This window comes from Dermacentor silvarum, chromosome 4 (assembly GCF_013339745.2).
Source record: "Dermacentor silvarum isolate Dsil-2018 chromosome 4, BIME_Dsil_1.4, whole genome shotgun sequence".
NCBI classification, from domain to species: Eukaryota; Metazoa; Arthropoda; class Arachnida; order Ixodida; family Ixodidae; genus Dermacentor; species Dermacentor silvarum.
Window position 1 is genome coordinate 132,251,885 of NC_051157.2, and position 18,046 is coordinate 132,269,930.

The 18,046-nt window shown below is 47.6% G+C and overlaps 1 protein-coding gene across 3 annotated transcripts in view; it reads left to right on the plus strand.

The window, feature by feature from the left end:
- LOC119450634 (nuclear receptor coactivator 1-like) overlaps window positions 1–18,046 on the plus strand; it is a 550,996-nt gene that overhangs the window by 339,992 nt on the left and 192,958 nt on the right. For all 3 annotated transcript variants that reach the window (XM_049666097.1, XM_049666098.1, XM_049666096.1), the window contains exon 3: window positions 2,790–2,882. In XM_049666097.1, the coding sequence (XP_049522054.1) occupies window positions 2,790–2,882 (93 nt within the window). The remainder of the gene's footprint in view (window positions 1–2,789; window positions 2,883–18,046) is intronic.

Sequence of the window (18,046 nt, forward strand, 5' to 3'; positions counted from 1 at the left end):
TGACAATTTTTTTTTTCTATGCCCTGGTGACCTTTTTAAGCTTCGTTTTCAATGCATGTCCCAACGGCTTATCAAAGTGCCATTTAGGATAAATAAACATTCCGCGGTCTCTATTCCCTGAAATAACGGGTGCTGCTGCGTTTCGGTATTTTTTGTTCTTTTTTTTCTGTAGAAGGCGACTTTATTTTGTTGCTATTGTTGTTTGTTTGTTTTTGACTGTGGGGGGGGGGGGGGGGGGAATCTCGAATTCGAATGAGAAGCGTTTTTCGTTGGCTCCTACTATCGCACTCTCCCGCTATGCATGCATGCGGCCCTGTAGGGACGCGAAGCGAAATACCGTTACGCGCTGATATTTTCGACGACTGTAGAAGCGCCACCGCACTTTAAAAGCGTGTACGCGTTTAAAGAGAAGCTGGGTTTGCAGAGCGGCGTTCGAGATTGGGCAATGGCAAAACATCTGTACTGAAATCAGCTCCGTGTATCAGCTGCATGCAGCTTTAGCACGCCACTCACATAAAAAAGAAAAAAAAAGAAACAAAGAAGGAAAATTGCAGGCGTCTCCAGCGCCACGAAAATCTGTTGTACACTCGTGGAAATAGATATCGGCGTCCTTTCGGCGCCGCGAGCTGTACTTTTTTTTCTTAGTCGGCATAAGCGTCGGCGGTCTCCGAAGCAAGTTGTCCGCTCCCAAGTTCACGCACTACGTGACGCCCGCGGTTAACATCCGTCGTCATGATCATGAGTGGCATTGGCTAAAACTGCCGGAGCTAAATCCAGTGTACACACACAAATACCCAAGAAAGGGGACGGGAGGATGTTGCCGCGATGTCTCAATTCCTAAAACACCGCCCGCGTAATGCGTAGGTTGTGGGTTCGGCTCCCACCTCCGCCAAGTTATTATCGCGATAGCAATTGTATGGGTACTCAAGAAGCATTTCTGCCGTCGCCCGTGATGTTCCGTATAAAGTCCAAGGGCGATAGCATCGTCGCCGCGTGCCGTATGCTGTATGTGCGAGTGAAAGCGTGCGAGGGTGAGCCGACGACGGTGGCTCAATCTCGCGCGCGCGAGGGAGGAAAGCGGGGAGGAAGCGCGACGTCTTCCGTCGCGCGAAAGCCACCGGGGGCAGGGGAGGGGGGCGTTCTACTCTGGCGGCTGCTGATTATGGCGCGGCCGCGCGCGGCCCTATCTTGAAAGCGATCTGCGATGGGGACAGAGTGCGCCGAGTGCTGATAACTTCGTGTGCGCTGTGTTTTCGCCGCTTAGTTTGCCTTGAAGCGAGAGGCAGCACGAAGGTACCCACCCTCCCTAATTTATAAATACTTTAGGACCACGTTGATAGGTTCCTGATTGTTGCGGTGTCCGGGCTCTTACGCTCTGAAACGCCTGTACCATTTACCAGAGGGTTACGCGTATTAACTTCCCGTTTGTTACGTCTCCCTTACCAGCTGTTACGTGCAAGAAACTGCGATTGCACATCAACAACTCGGCGTCATTGTCGGTCGGTGGCCTCAATGTTAACCACCACTGTCGTGGCCTTCAATAACTTGCGTGTTCGACATACACGGCTGCTCGGGAAGTGAAAAAAAAAAAACAGATAGAAAGCTTCGAGTGCTCGAAAAGAGGCTGCTATTATCGGAGATTTGACCTAAGTTCCAGTTGAAAATCACAAGCTTCATTTAGTGTGATTGACGGCTACGACCGCTCCAAAAAAAATTTGTCGCAGTTTTACCCGAAAGGCGAAGCATCAATTGCGATAGCAAATTAGTAGAGAGCTGTAACGTGTATACGGAGTAAGGATTGTAGTTTACTTACTCCTTGTAAACGGAGTAAGGATAGTAGTTTTATCAGCTGCATAAACTTGGACATGCAGCAGCACCAGCAACGCGCAGAACTGTTGTCGACGCCGTCGGCGTTTTGCCCGCGTTCGCACCGAACGCGCGCGGCGTTTTTCTATAAATACGCATTTCGTGCCGCCACGCCCTGGCAAGTCTGCAGGCGCAGCTTGGCCGTGAGGTCACCGGGCAGATAAAGCTCGGAGCCGCCGCGACGGCGGCCGAACTCTCGTTCACTCTGTGGCGATTAGATGTAGCCTTGACATGGGACGACCAAAGATCAGGACACCCTAAGAAGAAGTCGCTCATCTTGAAGCGCGTCGCGCGGCCAAGCAAGAATCTGCGTGTCGGCGGCGAGCTGGTTCAGAATGTCGTGCCTAGCGACACTTCGCATTTCCTAGCAAAGCTCAGCCAAGCCCAGTAAAACCTGAAAGAATTGCTAGGTCGATCACCAGCTCCGCTGTTTACTCCAGCCTTGCACCACTAGTGCAACCTGCCCACGTTTTTTTTTTTTTTTTCGAGCTGTCTGAGCGCTGTCAAACTACCAGTAGAATATGTTCCATAAGTAATACCTTTTTCGACGAACTTCACGTGAAACTCTGTTTTGCGCCACTGAGCGTCCCACACGTATCCCTGTACTCTACATACTTGTGGTTGGACATGGGAGTCCCATCGTATACCAACGTCATCATTTCAGAAACTTAATGCGATTGTCCTATCCTCACCATCATTCCACATTCATTCTTCCATCGACGTCATTTGTTCTTGATCATTACATCATACTCACGCTGTCCTCATTAAATCGTAATTAGGCCACACTTGCCATACCATCATCTTTGCGTCGTCATCTTGCATTCGTTGTCATACCGTCGTTGTGATGTCACTGTGCATACCGATTGCTATATAGTTACGAGCTTCTCGGTGCTAATCGTGTGTATATCTCGTCTCGCACGCAGGGCCTGCGTTGACACTCGGGCCTCGGCCCGGACTCCCCGGGAGCTTCTCTACGGGGACGACGACGAGGACTGCTGCGACGTTGCCTCGCTGCCGTGAGTGTGAACGCCCCCCCCCCCCCCCCCCCTCCATGTTGCTGCCGTTGCATTGTAGCTTGGCTTGCCGTTCTCTTCAGCTGCGCCGGCATCCGTGCTCGCGAGCGCCGAGATAACGAGGCTGGTAACCCTGTGGGAAGCAGACGTGCAGCAGCGGGCGATAATACATGCGTGGGAAGGCAGCTGCGAGAAGCAGGCGCCGATTGCCGCTGGGGTCGTTCTGAATCATGGGGTTAACTTGTGAGCAGCGACGGCGGTTAGTTCGCAGTTTTGTTATAGCGGGTGCTGCCAACCTCGGGGATACTTGCCTAGATCTGCGGGAACTTTAGCGTTGGCAATCTCACGAGGTATTTATTTATTTATTTATTTATTTATTTATTTATTTATTTATTTATTTATTTATTTATTTATTTATTTATTTAAATTTATTACAGCCTCTTAGCAGTGGTATCGCAGATGTGGGTGCATCGAAATCAAAGAAAGCGTATAATTGCAAATAAGCATGTAGGCGAATAGCGCTGTACAAATTACATATAAGGGAAAACATTCTAGCCCAATTATGCTCTTGGCGCTTTCCTAGAGAAATAGAAAGAGAGAGTGACGTTTCGAGTTCGCAATGATTTCTACCGCATCCACCTGTGGCGACGTGTGGTTATTTATTTTAATGGCTCAAATAAAAGCTCCAGTTCTACTTATTCTGTAATACTACGTCTATCTAAGCGTCCTGTATTGATATACGAGGACACGAATGTGCTGTTGATCGCTGCGTGTCCAGATTTTTATTTAACTGTTATCTCGAAACACGCGGAGGTCATCAAGATCCCGAAGCCGAACAAGCAACTGAGAATAGCAAGCATGCGACCCATATCTATAACATCATGCGCAGACAAGCTGTACGGGCATATGGTCCTCAACAGACTAACTCCAAGGGTACATGCCCGACACCATGTATGGATTCCGCCCTCACTTATCGACTCAAGACATCTTGCTACAAGAGAGGGAGGATATCATCGATAATCTATAGGCCCACACAGCCAGAACGCAATCCTGGCCATGAACGGGAAATGATCGAGCCTTTGACAATGTCTCTCATGAGGCAGTGTTGAAGAATCTTCAGGACACGCACTGTGGCGAAAGAACACACCACTACATACAAAACTTCCTCACCAGCAGAACAGAGACAGTTGACAAGTTTGATATGGCGAACAAAGGAAATCTGCAAAGCTCTGTCATCTCGCCTCTCATTTTTAACATAGCCATGCTGAAACTACCAAATATATTGAAAGGAGTAGAGAAGATTAGACACGCCCACTATGCCGATGACTTCACCGTCTGGACAACAGGCGGATCCCAAGGAGCGCAACAGGATACACTTCAAGAATCAGTCGACTGCACAGAAAGCTACCTCAAGGCTTGCCGGCTCGCGCGCGTGCCAGAAAAATTGGAGCTTCTCGTACCTAAATCGAGAACCAGGGGAAAACCGCCAAAAGGTGAAATCCCAGAACCATAACTCTGCCTGAATGAAGTGCAAATCCCTAAAGTAGAGTCGCTCAGATGCCTCATCCTACTTGTGCACAAAGACGGATCGGGCGCCGCCACCCTACCCAAACTGCAAAAAACCGTCACGCAAATAGCACATTTGGTAGGACGGGTAGCAAACAGAAGACACTGTTTGAAAGAACAAGGCGCAGTCAGAATAACACAAGCCCTTATCATCAGCAGAATCACCTACGACGCCCCTTGCTTACACCTCAAGAATGTGGAAATCGAAAAACTGAACGCTCTCATCCGGAAGGCCATCAAGATTACCATACGGTTCTCCGAACGCGCCTCCACACAACTACTCCGCTTAGGTCTCCACAACACCTGGAAGGAGCTAGTCGAAGCACACAAGTTCACAAGCTCGAACGTCTCAAACTTAAACAGGTAGGGCAACACTCAGAAGATTAGGATACGCTGAAGCTACGCAACTGCGCGACGAGAAAAGGATAATCCCAGAGACTGTTCGACAGTACATCTCTGCAGCCCCCATTCCAAGAAATATGCTTCCAAACCAACATGAAGGAAGAAGAAAATCCAGAATAGAGACTCTGCGAAATACCTACGACCGAAATCAGCACACACGATACAAAGATGCCGCGAAATATTCGGGAACTCCAGCACATGCTTTCAGCGTCGTCGACAGCAAGTGTAAAGAGACAGCATCTTAACAAGAGAAATAGATGCGGTAGAAGAACCAGCAATGGCCCTGGCCATCTCAACCTGCGTGGAGGGAGCAATAATACTAACTGATTCTCAAGCGGCTTGCCGAAACTTTCAAAAGGGGAGAATCTCCAGGCAAGCCCTACAAATCCTCACAACCACGGCAAAGAAGCACCTACCAGGTGTACACGTCTTTCGGACTCCGGGCCACGAGTCCCTGTTGGGGAATGAGGCAGCCGACGCCCTTGCCCGAGCTCACGTTCACCGGGCTTTCTCACAGGACGCGCCAAGGAGGACGGATGAAGTGCCCAAAAAGGTCCAGCGATAGTCCGCAACACTACAGGCTAGACAGAAGAGCTTACCCGCCACCTCACCCCAGACTAACTAGAGAAGGAGCAGTAATCCTCAGGAAATTGCAAACCAACACCCAGACACCCTATGTCGTATGGTATGGGGATGTGTACGAAAACATGGCACCGCTGACATCCAGACACTAACTGAGGAGCAGATGGGAGGCCAAGCTAACAGACCCGGACCGGAAGAAACAGCGCAGCCTGATCAAATGGGCACGGGAGATGGTCATGGCCCGCGGCTACCCGAAATAAGGAGGCCACCCACCTAGGGCGCAAACTGCGCTTGCTCAACATAAAAGTTTACTCTCTCTCTCTCTTTTTTTTTCCGTGAGGAGGTTGTTCAGAAATAAGCCACTAATGCAGAACATGACCATTTTGTCTTTTGGCAAAACTAGAATGGTCATACTAGAATTTTAGCAAATAACCATGGGCGCGCATCGCTTATTCTAATCGAACATGAAACCAGCCAGCTCGCAAGGCGTCCGTGTGTGCTTGCTTTCCGTTAGTCGGTCAAACTTAATGCGTGACGCAAAGCAGTTAGCCGTACTGTTTTCGTAAAATTTATTCGAGCGAAACAGCAAGAAAAACTCTCCACGTAGAAATTCTCCACCTGATTATGAAAAGGTTTTGCAATGCCTTCCGATGCAATGTTAGGGCACTGCGGGAATGATTTGCCCTTCAGACTCACCACCAAGAGCTTTCATTACACACTTAAGCCTCACGCCAAAGCGGAATTATCTTCTCCGAGAACGTAAAGCATGTTGTTAGTTTACGTTTTCCTTTCTTTTCTGAAGCAATATGTACAATTTATCCACGAGTTTTAATTTGTATTGCGATTAGGCGCAGAGAAAACGTAAATGTAACTGTTTGAGGACCCGCAACAACCCATAGTGTACAATGGGGAAAAATAAATGTTTCGTTTCTTCTTTTTTTCTGTTTGTTGCGTTGTATAGAGCCGCCGCATTTGGTTCTGCCATAATGATACGTATTAATGCCATGCATTCGCGTAGTTCTTAGGGGCGCTTGAAAATGGGGGGCACTAAATTATAGTAAGGGCCGTAATGCATGGAATTCTATATGCGTGGATATGAACTTTACGAGCTCCTCTCTGTACGGCTTTTTTTCCCCCATTATTTTCTCGCACTCTCTCTTCCCTGATTGATAAGCCGCTTCGACACGTCCCCTCTTGAACAAGTTAGGCGCAGAACAAGTGAATGGAAGAGAAGTGGGTGACGAGCGCTTAACTTAATCGGAACATAGCGTGCACTTTCCTGAAGGCGGGTTTTCTTTTCTATTTGTAGATTAGTAGAAATATCCGTGTACACGATGCATCCCATCACTAAGGTGTATGTTTAAGCTCGCGCCATGCCATGCAATGATGCGTAACTGCTAGCTAAGAAACCCTAACGGCTCCAGTTTTCCGCATTGCGCGGAGTTGCCGCACCATTAATAGCGACGGCGCAATCGCCCTTTCGCCGTCTCGTTCATATTCTGAAGCGTCGTTACGCCGATTGCAGTGCACGCCATGGCGAAAAGCAAACGTTGTTCGTATCAGTTCGGTTTATTCTTCGCTTTGAGACGCATACAGCCGCATTAACTCGGCCGTGTTCCTTCCACTGGACTGATATACGCGACTGCGTGCGACGTCACGTTTAAGTTATCCGAGTTTAATTCCGACACTCGCTTCTGGCCTTAAGCAGAAGAATAGTGTCATCTTAGCCTGTGTTGGTGTTTGTGCAGATTGCTTTGATGTAGCGTGCTTTATTGCTGCGCACGTTTGTCTTTGTTGTTCATGTGTACCACTCCTTTCTGTAATGTATTCGGGCCTGTTTAACAGGGGTAAACACTAAATAAATACTGTTTAAACCCGCGTTCGTGCCCCACGTTGGGCGCCAAATGTGGGCTCAGGGTCGTGGCTTCAGAGCCAGTGGCCAGCTGAGGCTCTCAGAGACGACGCAGAGCGCGGGAGACGTGCAAAGGACAGCGTTTTCTGTCCAAAGCCCTGGCCGACTGAGCCCCAGCTTCCTTATCGCCGCACAGCCCCCAGGCTCGCTGCGCGTGAACCGGGGCGCATGAACCCAGCTCCGCTGATGATGATGGCGGCACACCGGTGCTGCCATGCGGCCGGCGTCCCCATACTAGTTAAAAACGGTTATTTGAAGGAAATATTGACTTTTTTCTCTACGATGTCATGTCATCATCAAGACCGGGTCATCATCTGTTCCCCTAGCCTAGCTAACAGCGAAGCAGCAGTATGGTTACGCATTAAGGACCGGTCACTGCGCAAGCTTGCGCGGCTCTTTTGTATCCCTATATTGAAGCAGTAAGGCATGCTTCGCAAAGTGACCCGGCCGACACTGACCGCAGTATCCAATGGGAGCAGCTGAATTGCGGCATGGTTTTCCCTTCAGATTTCGTTGAGCGATGTGTTTCATCTGTTCTTCAGGTTCTGCTCGAAGCCACACTCCAAGATTCTGGGCATACGAAGTTCTCTGTCTTTTTCCCTCGTGCACCGGACCTCCTTGTCCGTCGTTTTTTACAGCGCACTTAAGGCACTTCGCTTGCACTAGTAAATGTAGAAACCGGTGTCTCCTTCAACACATGCGAACCTCTCGATATCTTTTTCGCTTCAAGTGAATCTTCCTTTGACTTATGAAAGTGTTCTACAACCTAGAGGTTCTCAAGAAATAATATTCGATAGGTCATTACTTCGCCGTCATTTTGGGCGTTCTCTCTTATTTTTTTTTTACTTTTTTGACGTGCTAGAACATAAGCTGAAGAGTTCGTGCAAGTGCCAGTATAATTCACAATATGAAGCAATCGATTGTTACGTGCTGTATTTTCTACGTCGTTTCATTTGACTTGGTAACAGTGAGGTATGGTACCGTGGTAACGTGAATTAACCGGTGTCACCCTTTGAGTATGCCCCCTAAGTTCTACCCACGGCATCTACCCTGACATCAGTTGACGTCGCTTACGTGTTACACGTCTGAAGCCCTATCGTACTCTTCCCGATGGCCACGTTTGACGCATAGTGACGGTGCTGAACTGCTGTGTACGACAGCGTAAAAGAAGGCATGCAAATGTCCTAGCGCGGGATTACCAACCATTTTGCATAAGATGGTGTCATCATAATGTACACCTGCAGTTGAAGCTTAAATTATGGGGCTCCCCGTTTAAAAACAACACAAGGTCTACGAAAATGTCCTATAGAGAGACCTCCAAATTAAAATGTCGAACACCCTGACCTGTTTGTATTTTTTGTTTTCTTTTCTCTTGTTTTTTGCTTCTTCTTTTTTTAATTTAAACATGCAATGTTCAACGTATCATATATGCAAAGCCGAATTCGAAACCTAGAATTTCTGATTTAATCTCATGAAACATAACGCATATACTAGCGTTTTTGATGCAGAGCGAGTTTTCAGTTTTGGATGGGTCAGCAGACCAATTACTAAATTATTAATATGCTAATTAGCTTCCGGCTCAAATAAAATTGTGCTGTTTTGTACATACGTACTACTCTCTGTGGTCAGAAATAAAGGTGAACGAATTGCTCTAATTTTCCTGTGTGTGGAACAGGCGTTTAGGCGTTACACGATTAATGCGCAACCGATCGCGCATGGTACACCATCGTTTTTGCATTCCGCACCCATTGGGAACGCGGCCGCCGATGCCGAACATGGAACTCGATTCGAACCGCGCTGCCCAGCGGTATTGGGTTATACTTCACGAAACCGAGCGTGCTAACCCCCGATTCATCGTCAAAGTGGTGAGGGTTAATGGTTGTACGCATGACATGGTACAGGCACGGCAGCTGCCTAATAAGCAGCGAGCTCCGCATTAATGAGGCGCCCTAACTTTACCTGCGTATAGGCAATTCGTTTAATGCAGGCTGCATAGTTCGCGCCACGAAATAAAAGTGTCTGATGAGAAAGGAGTCCTTTTCGCCAGTGTTCTGGTGTCTATAGGCCGAAGAAAGGGGCGGATGGACAGCGATTTTGCTTTCTCTATTATGAGGTACACTGAAGATAACTGTATATTTAATTAGCCTGCGTTACTAAAATACTATCCTGCAATAGCAGGAAAGTCACTTTTATAATGAGACGACTTGACCACTTTCACAGCGAAGCTGTATATGTGGCTAGCCGATTCGTCCGTCTGTCGCCTGTACGTCGAAAACTATCATCATCAGCAATGGCTCGAGCGCCGTCGTCTTCTTCCACAGCTGGCTCCGTTGCCGCTCATCATTCCAGCGTAGAATTTCACTTCTCTTCTGTCTTCGTAATAGGGAGGGCGCGTTCACGGGGTTTATGAGCCATTCATTCTCTTAGGTGACGGACATACTCAATTCTAAAGCAATTTATTTTTAAAGAATCCCAAGCGCCAATGCGACAACGGCGGACTGCGGACATACCCTCAGTGACGTCGTTCATTCCGTCGCAGCCGAACGTGTGTGTAACCTCATTAAGAAACTCAGAGACGTAACCAATAATTGAGAAAGACTTTAATGAACCGTCGCGATAAACCCAGTGATAAACACTGGGGCCGCACGCGAAGACCAAGGGATACGAAACCGAGATTATGAGCTCAAATAAACGTTATTGCATTGCGAAAAAAAAACAGAAAGAACAAAATTTGAAAAAAAAAACTTGATTGTACTTCACCAATTGTCTATCCTCTCGACCTACTACATCTCCACCCCAGCGGAAGGGCTCACAGTTTTATTTCTACACGCGGACACGACCATCGGAGACTGGTAACAGGTTCGCCGTAAAATATTGCTACGAGAGGTAAAAGTGTCGACAGAGCAAGTCAAGGCAGGCAGTCATGACGTCATACTCGCATGAAGAAAACGGGCGCAGGCTATCGATTGGCGATGCCCCCTTGCCTTTAGTAACCTTTTTTCGCGCGCTCTCTCTCTCTTTCCTTTCCACGTGTCACCACCTGGCCTGCTCATGCGGAGCGCGTGCCTGATCACTGCGTCTCCGGTGTTCGCTGGGGTTTTTGCGAAATGAGAATCTTAGACCTAGAAAGTTGCGTCTCCCTCGAGAACGTTGCGTCATGGCGCTAACGCTGTATGTTGATAGGCTGCTGACCTTCTGCTCTTTTAAGATCTTTCTTTTTAGCTAGTTTCTTCCTTTCTTTCTGTTTTTTTTTTTCTTCTCTGTCCCCGCGTTTCCCAGAATATCGGCTTTGCGGTGAGTTCTTTGAATTGCGCGCCGTTGAACTCTTCTACGGTTTCTCGCGATTCCGCACTCGTCGGGAGAGTTCATGACCTGCATATATGCAAGGCGGCTTTCTTTGACGAGAGTACAGTACTGGCTAGGAGCTCCGTATTCCGTGGGTGTTTCTGCACGGCCTTTGTGGGCCCACCAATGATTTCAAAAGAGTGATAAGGCAAATGTGCAGGCGTTTCACTGCGCAAGCTATGCACGGCCGTGTTGTAGCGATATACGGCCCGTATTCACAAACGGAACTTACCCTTAACTTACGACTTATGTAGCCGGTCGGTGCTTAACGCGTTTCATAGAAAACTCTTGTACTTAAGGTAAATTTTAATCGACACTTAAGTGCCGGAAAGCAAAGTACAGCCATTGGCAACCTTAAGTGCGACTTTCGCTACTCTCGCCTGCAAGCAAGATGGCCGACTGCTACGGCAGCCTCGACCGACTTAGCCGATTTCGCCGGACGCGTGCACGACATTACTGAGGATGTTTGTTTCTTTTTTATTGCGATACTTCAACCGGATTTCTGCCGTCGCCGATGCCGTGAGGTTCCGTATAAAGTCCAATGGCGATAAAATCGTCGCCGCGCGCCGTATGCGCGAGCGAAAGCGCGCGGGGGACGCGCGCTATCACGGAGAGCGAACGCACGGCGGAAAGCAAACGCGACCGTCGCGGGAAAGGCCGTGGGTGTATGGGAGGGAGTGAAGCGGGGCGACGCTGTGCTCCGGTACCAAAGGCGTATCTTGCAACCGGGCGTAAGGGGAACTTGCCACTCAATCTCCCACGCGAAAGCAAGAAAGCGGGAAGGCACCGCGGGAGGGAGGGGGGGTTGGGCGCAGCTTCTACTCGGCCAACAACTCCGCTCGTATTTTGGCCGTGGCTATTACGGTCGCCCGCACCGTCTGTTATCTCCACATGGCTCTGACCTTTGTATGAGCTGTGCATTCGCCGCTTAGTTTACGTTGAAGCGATAGACCGCACGAACCTTCGCCCGCTGCGGCGGCTGCGCTTGCTGCCAGCGTTTTTTTTTTTTCTTTTCTTTTTTTCCATCGTCCGCGCATGTTGAAAACACAACACACACACATACACACTCTACGCACAAACACCGCATGTTTTCAGCAACAAAACCCAAAAAAGTCGGGACGGCCTAGACACACAATCGCAGTGGCTGCGAGAACCAATGTGAACTTGTGGCCAGACAAATTTGAGTAAAGCGCTAAAACCAAACAGTTCTTGTATTTCACTCAGCAGAATGCGTGTGCAAGCACTGCGACATTTATATCGGAATTACTCTGCTGCAAAAAAAAATTAAAAATTACGATTGCACCGATCGTTAACGTAAATTATTTACGCATCCTCGACACCAAACGACATACTTGCTCCGAAAAGTGTTAATTTCGAAAGTGATACTTAAGTGTCGTTCTTGAAAACTCTCCTAAAACTTTCCTAACACTTGTACATTTTCCCGCACTTATTGATGCCAGGTACTTAAGTTCCCTTTGTGAATACGGGCCTACGTGTCGACGCACTACACTTTCCTTTAAACATTTGTTTTTAATACAACGTCATTGAGCGGCATCCTTCTCTAGTTCCCTGAACCTACGTCAAAGTGGGAAAGCGGTAGCCCCCAGTCGACTGTATCCAGTTCAGCGCCTTACCGAATTCTCACAGCTCCGCGATCGTCAGCTGTCCGCGATCGTTGGCCATTCGTCCTGCATTGACGCCTGGTGAGACTGGCGGACATCCCCTCACATCGGGCGATGTTTTACACGCCTATGCCAACCATCGCGCCACTCTTATTATTACCAACCTCCATCCCTCGGCTACTCCCCAGCGCAGAGTCGCAGGTTAGGGTGCACGAGCTCAGGCCAACCTCACTGGCGTTCTATAAACAAAATCCTCTTATATATATATATATATATATATATATATTACCAACCATAAAGCCAAGGAAAGCATCGGGGAAATTAGCTATGCTTGAATAATAAAGAAAACAGAAATGATAATGGACGAAACGATAACTTCTCGCCGGTGAGAGCCGAACCCACAACCTCCGCATTACGCGTGCGTTGCACTACCAATTGTGCTACGGCGACGGCTATCAATCCGTCCACTAACTTGGGTATTTACGTTTACTAGATCTAGCCCTGGGAGTGTTAACCAGTGCCACTCAGCGCCTATCTCTTTTTTTTTCTCTTTCTTTTTTTTTAACCGATGGCGTCACGTAAACGGGAACTTAAAGGAGCAGACGCGTGGCTAAAAAGCCCTCGTATGCTACCCTAAGACATCAAGGCTGCCAGAGTGGAGACCCTCGCTATGAATTAACGAGAGAAGGAAAACCGAGGGTCTCGACTTTGTTAATCATGATTATATCAGGCCAACAGACAATGAAGCCAAGGAAAGCATCGGGAAAATTAACCATGCTGGAAATTGAAATGTAGAAAATAATAAAGAAAAGGGATGAGAAAGTGGACGAAAATATTACTTTTTGCAGGTGGGGGCCGGACCCACAACCTCCGCAGTTGACAAATAAAGCCGCTACATGACCCCGAATCAACCAGATCTTTATTGAAAGGAGTAATTCACAGGTTACTCTGTTGCGGTACACTTGCGTCACTTTTTATCCACTCGCTCGTGAGCTTTCGTGCATTGTGACTGTGCTCATTCTGCTGTTTGTGCAAGTGACAGTTATAATTGTTTTGATGCGTGTGCGTACCTTTCTATAGTGTACCTTTCTAAGTGTACCTTTCTATAGGTGCGTGTACGTACCTTTCTATAGTGTATGCAGGCGTTGCATTTCTTCACACTTAAGCTCACAAGGAGGGAATGCATACTTAACCGACGTCCAAATAACTAGATCCGACGCTTCGATTGGGTATGAAGCTTCAAATCTCAACTTGCGTTATTGCGTGCTTTGAACGATGCTTAGCACGCGTGTGTTGCATGTACAACGAAAGTCTCGTGCCACCGCTGTTATCTAGCTGAGAAACACGCACGACAGCCACTTCCTGCTGTATAGATAGCTTTATCATGGGATCAGTTCGGTATGTTAGAAGAACGCGCTTCCTGCTACTCCACTTGACTGACTTATGGGAAATGGCGCTATGAGCGACGAAAATTAATAAATTCGGAATAACGTGGAAAAATGAAAAAGGATCTAATAGTGGTTGATGGGATGTCATATACCTAAGCGCGAAGTTGAGAAAGAAAGACAGACAAATCAAATTAAAGTTATAACGCACGGACCCTCAGCACAAAGTAAGAAGAAATAAAACAATAAATATAAAATTAGAAATTAAAGTTCACACGTATATTCACTAGCTGCACTTTAAATCTAGTTTGCGCAAAAAAAAAGAAAAAAAAAGGAAATCCCGCACATCTCATATTGAGTTCCTTGCAATATCTGGAGAAGGTGCACGGCCCAGGAATATTCCCTAAAGAGAACGCAGGACTCCCCATTGTTCTTAAATTGATACACAGTATCTGCGTGGGCGAAAAGCGGACAAGTTACCAGCGGCATGTGATATGTAATCTGAATGACCACACGGACGTGATGCTCATTCAGCGCTTCCTGGTTGGAGAAGGTCACACCTAGCCGAAGTCGACTGAAACAAAGTTTCTCCGTCTCTCTCGGTATGTTAACAGAAAGTATCGACTTTAGTTTAGGGTCCCCTGCATGAAGAATAGATTTTATTGCTGCATCGTGGACCCACGCTGTCAAAGAACCATTCCATAGAGAATTTCATTATGATGTGTCTTTTGGCAGGACTGTAGAGATGAATGAGGCACATTTCACCGCGTTCACGGCCAAGTTTTTCCCATTTCGACAGCCCAGTTGTTTCATGATATTCCACGTGGCTGGGCACCCATTGAAATACAACATCATGCTTACTAGATACCGCAATGTACGCAGATTCCACAGCTGAAATAATAATTTCATTGTGTTATTTCTTGGCGTGCAAGTTATGTCGAAGCTATATTGCGCCGACTTGCAGCCTGAGCAAACCACCCACTCCTCAGGTAGCGTCTTATTCGGCGAGGAACTTTGTTGATTCTATCACGACGCGTAACTCTCCTGTAGTGGACGGTGTTAAGCGAGAGATTCTACGTAAACGCTGTTCACCTGAGGCTGGAGTGGCAAAAGCGCCCGCTGCAGCTAATCTGAATACAGGACCCATCTGTATGTTATCGTCCTGCATGTTTCTCGTGAAGTTAAATCAAAACAGGCCGGACGGACCACCTATAGGGAGGAGCTTGGCATTTATTTTGCATACCTTCGATCTTTACGTACACTACTCCCTGCTTTCGTTCGCCTCATTTGCATTGCTCATTTCTGAGGTTCTGAAGCGATGACGCGGTGACCGCAAGCCGCTGTGGCACCTGCCGCGTATGGGTCCAACGACGAGAAAACGTGTATAGTTACCGCTGTGTTGCAGCTGCATTGAATACTGAATTACTGTACCACCGGCGCTAACGAGTTCGTTGCACAGACTTTCTAGTGGTTCGCTGAAGCAAACGTGTCCCGTATTTACTGGATTCCTGGGGGCAGACTGTGTACTTGCGACTGTAGTGAATGGATATGCGCTTCCCAGGACACCACTATTGTATTGAATGACATGCAGCCAGTTGTGCTAAACGTTCCAGAAAAAAAAAGGAAAGAAAGAAAAGAAAGAAAAAAAGAGGAGAAAGGTGTGTGTTAAAGACTGGGGAGCCTGGCAAAAGGAGCAGCAGCGGCGCTCATTAAAACACAGCAGGAGAGGAATGCATTGTTTGGATGCACGAGGAGAGTTGAAGCAGGTGAGACAAGGACAACTGGCTGGAACTGGCAGCTGTTTTATCTTCGTTCGGAGTACTCTAGCAAAAAAAAAAAGAAAAAAGAAAAACTAGAAAGAGGACCTCCTGCGCTTTCCTGTGGTTTTCTAGAAAGCCAGCGCGTGCGTGTTTTGTGTGCTGTGTGTGTTTTCACATCGTGGGCGGTACGTACTCTCAGTCGGGCAGTATCCCCGACCTGCTTTCGCGATGAAGTGTGAGAAAGAGACCCCGAGTTGTGCATATTGATTTATTGCTTTATTTGCTTCGTCACAGTACAGTGTAACAGGAGGCGGAGGGAAAAGCTGTTCAAATGACGGCTTGAGGGATCCTCGGTCCCATTTGTGAACAAATATACCCCTCAGAACAAGAGCAGCGGCATCTTTTACATTTAGCGACCTCTTGATCTTTTATTGGGCATTTTTGTTACATCTTATTACTCTTACCCCCCCCCCCCCCCCCCCGCCTCAAAATCTACCTTGTACCGCTGTAAAACTGTAAGAAGATCAGGTCGTATCAATCTCTTCCCTGATTTTTTCCCCACCAATACTCTAAACGTATCTTGCTTGTCTCGACTGCTGACCGGTTGTTGCTTCCGTCCAATTTCACCCCAAGTGCTTCTGGAAGGTGTACGTTACCTACGGAGCTCACTGGGTGAATCCCTTCGCATTCCATTAGGATGTGCTGACTGGTCTCTGGATCTTTGCCGAATATTTGCTCCGGCATGTTTTGATCCTTAGGCAACCGGCTCGAGGCTCAAATAGCAAGGCACTGCCCTTTGTGCTATCGTACAGATTTTCCCTTCTAATTTTTTCTTCTCATTCTTATAAATCTTCAAAAGTTATGGTACGTTGGGCATGTTGGTATTCCATACGGAAGCCATTCACAGCGCGAAACGACAAGAACACACAGAAAAGATACACGGACAAGCGCTATCAACAGGCAACAGCGAAAGGATACATATGAATAAGCGATGATGCACGTGACCAGAGCCGAAAAATTGACAATGTGAAGACACAATGACCCTGAAGTGACCATAACAATCCATCGTATCATATCAACCCCTAAAGAAACTTAGCCAGGTAATCTATCTCCGACTCCGAATCTATCTCCGACACAAAACAGACGGACGCGCAACACACGTGTCCCCCGCCTTATCAATGAAGTCGGCTTCCACTATTTCTCCACGATTTCTCCACGTGCCTCGATAGTACTCTGGTTTTTCAAACCAGTGAAGCGCAGCCGCAATTCTTGCAATGCAAGGCATGATTCGAAGACGGCTGTCCCCCTCAAGGAAGCCTCGTGCTCCCTAGGGCGCACATTGACGCATCTTTCCGTCTGGCCAATGTACCGCGCTCATATACGTTATGCAGAATCGCAACGCCTTTCAGGGGCACGCGTCGCAAACTTCTTTCTTTCTTTTCGAGACGGGCAGTGCGCGCATGCGTCGTAACTTGAGTGCGTTTACTAAGGGACACCTGGTGTAGCCTTAATGCTTCAAACTGATGACACTGGCTTAATTAAATGTTAACGACCCGTAAGATATATGTAAAGGTGCACTGTTCAAAGTGCCAATGCTTAACGGGTACTCTCTACACAGATGTAAATCTCTATGCACTGAGGCATGATTCCCTTGCCGAATTTTTACGGTTTTAAAAGCGAAGCTTTTCTTTGCGAATCTCGCCGGGTTCTTGTGACTGTGGGTGCTGCGTGGCTCTTCTCTAGCCGAACAGGACAACCAGTCACAGCGGAGGACGCGTGCCGCTGAGTTCCGTGCACAACTACCAGATGGCGCTCGCATCCGCGGCAGCGGCGGCGCCGGCCGTGCAGGAAAAGAAGAACCAGAAAGCTCGACTTCGTGCATCCGGGGCAGCGGTGGTGGCATTGCATTGGCCTGTCTACAATGTCTGAATAAAGCTTTCCGTGTCACTTTGTGTGGACATTCAATAAACACAAACTCGTGTTTCAACTCTTTATGCACTCACACAAAGCTTCGCTGTATATAGATTCCAACTCGTTGAACCTGCTGCATTTTTTATTTTAATAAGAAAGGCTGCGTGTGTGACGTGTTACAACAAACGTTACCGCCGCTGCCGATAACGATGATGAGTACGGTAATAAATTCGCTAACATACCGAAGCAGCGTGCGATCAGGTGCCGGCGGTACGTTTTTTTTTTTTTTCTTGTTTTCGTTCTTGCTTTTTCGTATTTTCATTTGACGCTGAGCTGCTTACACAAAATAGATATACGGTTGCGTGTGTCATTATTAATCGGAGCGGTATACAGGATTGCCAAAATCTAAATATCATTCGCACGAAGCGGCGCATTTTAGACGCTGCGGCAATTTTCGACAACCTCTGGTGACCAAATTTCATAGCAGGCTTCAAAATCGTGAAGCATTGATCTACTGTCTCTTTATTTCCTGCGAAATATTATTTTTTCTCAATCTTCAAGAGACAGTTGTTGAGGACAGGGCACCTCGACCTACGGATCTGAGCTCTGGGAGGGGCAGAAGGCCGTTGTCGGGATTCTGGCGGGCTCCTTCATGAAATAGGTGCACCGATTATTATACCGT